We start from the raw sequence: 6370 nt of genomic DNA, 5'->3' as shown, positions 1-6370 counted from the left end.
AAAACAAGACAAAATTGAATTGGTAAGTGAAAAAAATTGAAGCCCATGCATACAAATAAAAAAACCCTTACAAAAATGATATAGGTGAAGTGGAGCTTCTATCATTATAAAGAAATGAAACCACGTATAAAAATAAAAAAATGATATAAATATATGTCAATATAATATATATAAATAATATGGTAATTTCTCTAATAGTTTATTTATCTTAATATTAGACGAAAAAATTTGATAATAAAATAATTTATATTTTTAAAATAAAAAAATCTATTTTGGTGAATATAATGGAAATACTGAATACTTTGAGATTGAAACAATTTTTTAAAAGTCAAATATATAGTCACTTGAGACTCTTTGCGAGAATCTTGATACATGATATTATACCATGAATATAGTCAAAATTAGATTTAACTATATAATAATCCAAAAATTGACCACTTGACTAATTTAGAAATTAATTACATGACAAAAAAATTAGATTTAACTATATAATCATCAAATATCTAACCTAATGAATTTGTGAAGAGACAAGACAAAAAAATTAATATGAAAAATTTATTAGCTAAATACATTTTCAGATAAATTATTTTTGAGTTACTAAATTTAAAAGTAATATTTTTACAATTTAACAAATTTTAGGAATAAAATAGATTTCAATTTGAATAGTTAGAGGAAAAAACAAAAAAAACGAGGCTAAAAACATTAAAAATAAATAAATGTTTATCTCATAATACTTGATACCAGTTTCGATGATGGCGGTGAAAGTGAAATTGTTTCTAAACACTTTGTGTTTCCCTCCTCTGCCTCAGCTTAGAACGCAACCATTCCCGCCACTCCCAAATTCTCTAAAACAAACAAGAACCCTAACAACGATCTTTCCTTTCTCCCAAATTCGAACCAAACAAGAACCCTAAACAATGTGTTCATGGCAAATCCTCTCCCACTCCCCAAACAATTTCCACTGGCAAATCACCCAACATGTTTCCCATGCTTCTCCCACTCCTCTCCCCTCTCCCATTCCCCTTCCTTCCATGGCTGATCTTCTTCTCCAAGGTTCCAATTTCTCAATTCAATCCAAAATTTTCAAATTTCTTTCTCATTTTCTTTTTGATTTTTAATTACTTTCTTCCACCGATCCTTTTTTCGCAGGCTCATCAGCCCTTCTCCCCTCCCACGACGCCGTTGCTCGAGGTGTTGTTATGCCTCCTCAATCTAAACCAGTGAATATACTAATTATTAAAAAAAGTTTTTTTTTTTTTTTTAAAATTTTTTAACGGGTACATGATCGTCTTGGTCCTGAATGTTTAGACTGGTAATAATGATTTAGTCATTGAACAATGAAAGGTCTGATTTTGTCTCTGAATGTGTACAAAGTGCAACACATTCAGGTATCATAATGATTATTTAACTTGCTTTTAACATATTAAATCCTGATTACTAAATTGCAGGTGAAGAGCGTGCAATGGATGAAACTTTCAGCTTCTCTAATTCGCTTTTTACGACAGGCTCTGGGAAAAAAGTTACCATATCTTCTATAGGTCTGGTTAGAGCAAAGACATTGCTGGACACCATTGATAGTAATATCCAAAGTACAAGTAAATTGCGGGCATTTGACGAAACAATTGGAAAGCAAAAACTACAAGAAGACGAAGAATCACCTGAATTGAAGCTGCATACAGTTATCAACAGTCCTTCTGTTGAGGGTCTTCATGCATTGAATAATAATTTTGAGGAAAGGAATGCATTCAAGCAAGCTCCGATTAAATTTCACACTGCAGGTGGAAGATCTATATCCATTTCCAGTGACGCGCTGAAGCGTGCTAGGAGCCTTCTTGGTGATCCTGATGTGGGGGATTTGTTTGAAGGAAGGGATGTCGGTGATTCAGGCTTTTCATTTCCGTTGAAGAGACAAACTGACACTGCTGCTCCTAGTGATTGTAGTACTCCTTTGGTTCGCCCGGTGACATCAGGTAGCAATTTTAAGACGAAGAGTTTTACTTTCCCCTTGCAGTCTTCTAGGCAAAGAGAATTGTCAACCAAGTTTCCTTGTGAAGGTGATGGGATTAACTTGGCAAAGAAGTTTGATGCTGTTGGGGAAGAGAGTGGTTGTGGCTGGAAAAGTACCAATGCTTGTGGACACAAGCCTTTGTATGGCGGGAGCCAAACACTAAATTCAGTAGTATATGATTCTTCATTGAATGGTTTTTCTTCAAAAGTAGATACAAGGGGTGTGGCAATACGCAGGGCATTGGTTGATGTTTCCAATACCATTAACACGGATACAACTAACAATAGGCAAGCTGCTAGTGGAAAGCGGAGACTAGGGTTGTGTCTAACTGTTTCTCCCTTTAAAAGGCCACGCAGTTCCAATTTTTCAGCCCTTTTAGAGCAGGATGTTGGAAAATCTCCTCCTGGTAAACATACGCTTAGAATCTTCAGTGAATTTCTTCAATTTTTGTTAGTTGCTATAGCTATCTGAGGTATTTGATCTTCAGATTTGTCTCAACTGTCCTCTGGTATTTCTGCATGCAAAGGAGAGGTTTCTACCCGATATCCATTTCACTATCCGAGGGTGTACATCAAGGACTATTTTGTTGGGCGTCCAATGGAAAAGAGAACGGTGAGTGTAATCTGTATATTTCTGCGAGGATTTAATAATCTTGGTACAGGCAACACTCTGTGCACTGAATGAATTTTGTTTCAGTGTTTTCCCAACCTGAGTAGACAGGTGACATCAGTTAACGCAGAAAAGTATGTGTTTCATAAAGGATCTGGTGATAATGGCATGGGAGCAGAAGCTTTTGTTCATCTATTGGCTCTCCACGGAGCTTCCATGCATTTTGCTACTAAAGAGTAAATTGCTTCTACCCTGAACTCTTGCTTCCAGTATTTGTAAAATGCGTTAAGGAGTAACTTTCTCATGTGGTTTTTGATTTGTACTAGGTTAGGTAAGTTAGCTAGTTGTATTGAAGTGTGCCAGAAGGTTATTGCAACTTAGTATATTCAATTGTTATCTGAATGACATGGAAATATATTTTTCGGTGAAATTTCTTTTATGGTTAAAATTTATAATGTAGGTGAGTTTGGTACTTAATGTTCTCTCTCTGTTTTTCATATGTATTGCTACACAAACAATCCTTTCATCTTAGTTTTACACTTCTATTGCACATTGCTAGGTGGGTCACAAATCATTACAAGTGGATTGTCTGGAAATTGGCATGCTATGAGAGATACTATCCAGCTAGTTCAGCTGGAAATTTTTTGACTGTATCAAATGTGCTTGAGGAACTGAAGTACAGGCATGTGACTTCTCTAAGGCAACATACTGTGTCTCTATAAAAACAATAAAACTTATGATGACATAACATTTGGTGTAGATATGAAAGAGAAGGGAATCATGGGCACCGGTCTACCATCAAGAAAATTCTCGAAGGAGATGCAATGCCTTCTTCAGTGATGATTCTATGCATTTCAAGTATTCACTCTAGTTATGTAGTGGAAAGTGAGACTTGTTTTGAGACAAAATCAGGGGCTAAAAAAACAGAAGCAGTGAAAGTTGAACTAACTGATGGATGGTGTGAATTTCAGCTATCTCACTGTCTTGCAAGATATATATATATATATATATATATATATAGACACACACACATATGAGGGTCCCTGAGATACACAGTGATTTTTCCTTGCAGGTATTCAATGAATGCTATTTTAGATGTTCCATTGTCAAAGCAACAGGCTGCTGGAAGATTATTTGTGGGACAGAAGCTCCGTGTAATGTGTTGTCTGTATTTGTTGTTTATGTTACCTTCCTTGATTGTGCCACTTTGATAATGTGGAATTCTGTTTACATATTTGCAGCTCTCAGGAGCAGGATTATGTGGCTGGAATGGGCCAGTTTCACCCCTTGAGGTTTTTCACGGCTTAATAATATAATTAAGTAATAAATGTATATCCAGTTAGATGATTTCTGAAGAATCTGTTCTACTTTCAGGTATCATCAACAGTTAGTTTATTGCTGCACATAAATGGAACATACAGAGCTCACTGGGCAGAACGGTTAGGATTTTGTAAGCATCTTTTATTATGTGGAGTGGATGTTAATGTTGTCAATTTTACAGAAAAAGATCATCCTTGAGCTTATTTTTTTAAGCTGATTGGCAGGTAAGGTTGCTGGTCCTCCTTTGGCTTTCAGATGCATAAAAAGCAATGGTGGTCTAATACCACAAACATTGGCTGGAATTACTCACATATATCCCATTCTTTACAAGGAAAGGTAACATCTAGTAAAGTATGTCTTAATTTCACTTGAAATATTTACAATAAATTACTTTTCAGAAATATACTCTAATTATGCAATGTAAAATGTATTCTTATGAAGTGTGTCCTATAATTTCACTTGAAATATGTGCAGTAAATTGTTTTTTCAGATATGTAATCTAATAATGCAATGCAAAATGTTGATAATTGTTTTACTCATTAGGTTAAGCAGTGGACGGTCTGTTGTCATGTCAGAAAGGATGGAGAATGAAAGGACAGAGTTGTACAATCAGAGGTAACTTCTTAGACTATCCATCTGTATCTATTGATATTTGTAAGAAACACAGTAGCAGCTCCTCAGAGGGAGAATACTCACAATAACAGAAATTACTCCAATACAACCCACGTTACTAACAGGGAAACCCCTTTCATGTAAAATCCCTTCTCAGCAACTAACTTGCCGAACTTGCCTGCAGACTTCAATTACTCTTTTTTCCTCCTCTCAACATTTCAGCTCCTTTATCATACTGTGCGTCTGGGCAATATCTTAAATTCTTAATATTCATCCTGTTAGAATCTTGTAAATATAGTACTGCTGGATATTTAGATCAATTGTTAGGTTGGTTCTATATTCATGTTATTTGCCTAAAATATGGGTAATTGAATATTCTGTAATTATCAATATTTTGTAATTATGTTTTTTCTCTTATAAATTCTATAAAAAGAAAAAAAGTTATCTGTATGTTGTGTCAAATGCAGACCAAAACTGTTCCTAGCTCCTTGTTGGACATGTTCGTTTCAATAGTGAACATCTTGGTGAATTTGGGATGGTCAAATAGGCAACTCGACCACCAATTTTTATTTTTATTTTGTCCAAGGCAAGTTGTGCTTCATTCCACCGAAACTGATCTTTCTTCAACAATTGAGTTAAAGGTCTGGCTATCTTACCTTAGTCCTTGACAAACTAATTATAGTACCCAGGCAATCCCAAAATTCCCTTCAAGGCTTTAAGATTCTTAGGTATTGACCAATCGAACATGGTTTCAATTTGATTCTTAGGTATTGACCAATCGAACATGGTTTCAATTTTTTGTGGGTCTACTGCCACTCCTTTCTTTGAAATTATATGACCCAAATACTCCATTTGATTTTGGTTGAAAGTACATTTCTTATCAACAAAAGTTGGTTCCTCTTCAATAATGCCTAAACAAGTCATAAGTGCTATTGGTGTTCATCTTCACTTTATTGTAAATCAAAATATCATCAAAGAAAACTAGAACAAATCTTTGCAAATAAGGTTTCAGCACCTCATTCATAAGAGATTGAAAGGTGGAATGGGCATTTGTAAGTCTGAAAGGCAGAACAACAAACTCATAATGGCCTTCACGAGTTCGAAAAGTTGTCTTGTGAATGTCTTCTTCCTACATCCTAATTTGATGGTAACTAGATCTTAAATCCAACTTAGAAAGAATCACTGTCCCTCCCAATTCATTAAGCAATTCATCAGTGATAGGAATAAGAAATTTATCTAGTATAGGGATCTTGTTAAGAGCTCGAAAATCCATACAAAAGTGTCTCCTATTGTCTTTCTTTTTCACCATGATCAGACCTAGAGTAAGGACTGATACTTGGTCTGATTATGCTAGATTTGAGCATATCATTTATCAACCTTTCAATTTCGCTTTTCTGATAGTGTGGGTACTTGTATAATTTGATGTGGGGAATGAGACCCTTCCTTCAGTCTCAGTGGTTGTGTCTTTTATGAAGTTGTAATCCTTGTGGCTCTTGAAAGATTGAATTATATTATTCCAAAACTGCTTCAGTCCAAGCAAGCTTTTTGCTTTCAACCTGCAGAGAATATTATTGCACCAGGAAGCCTTGACCTTGATTACATAGAGCCTTGAGAATAGAGTTGAAAGAAGCCACCATTCTAGTTAAATTCAAGTCTCTCTATGTGTGATACCTTTCCATCACGAGAATTCTAGGAGTTAATTCTTGGAAATATGGTCTTCTTTCTCCCAAACTAGCCTTCCAAGCCATTCCTAGCACCAGATTGACCCCTCCAAGATCAAAGATGTGAAAGTCTTGTTGAATTTTTAGACCTTGTATATCC

General features: G+C 35.2%; 1 protein-coding gene across 2 annotated transcripts; it reads left to right on the top strand.

Annotated features, from left to right (window-relative positions):
- Positions 1 to 736: 736 nt before the first annotated feature.
- LOC137830951 (protein BREAST CANCER SUSCEPTIBILITY 2 homolog B-like) lies at positions 737 to 4611 on the top strand. 2 transcript variants are annotated; one of them, XM_068638382.1, is made up of 12 exons: positions 737 to 1053; positions 1150 to 1191; positions 1449 to 2414; positions 2496 to 2620; positions 2705 to 2853; positions 3177 to 3299; positions 3378 to 3575; positions 3690 to 3771; positions 3859 to 3909; positions 3992 to 4067; positions 4162 to 4273; positions 4481 to 4611. In XM_068638382.1, the coding sequence occupies exons 1-12, from the start codon at positions 918 to 920 to the stop codon at positions 4554 to 4556; spliced, it is 2136 nt and encodes a 711-aa protein (XP_068494483.1). In that variant the 5' UTR covers positions 737 to 917; the 3' UTR covers positions 4557 to 4611. The 2 variants fall into 2 exon arrangements, 1 of the variants encoding a protein (XP_068494483.1); XR_011084295.1 differs by having other exon boundaries at positions 765 to 1053; positions 3690 to 3781; positions 4481 to 4552.
- Positions 4612 to 6370: the final 1759 nt, after the last annotated feature.

Source organism: Phaseolus vulgaris, chromosome 6, assembly GCF_000499845.2.
Source record: "Phaseolus vulgaris cultivar G19833 chromosome 6, P. vulgaris v2.0, whole genome shotgun sequence".
Classification (NCBI taxonomy): domain Eukaryota; kingdom Viridiplantae; phylum Streptophyta; class Magnoliopsida; order Fabales; family Fabaceae; genus Phaseolus; species Phaseolus vulgaris.
This window is presented reverse-complemented; position numbering and strand designations above follow the sequence as displayed.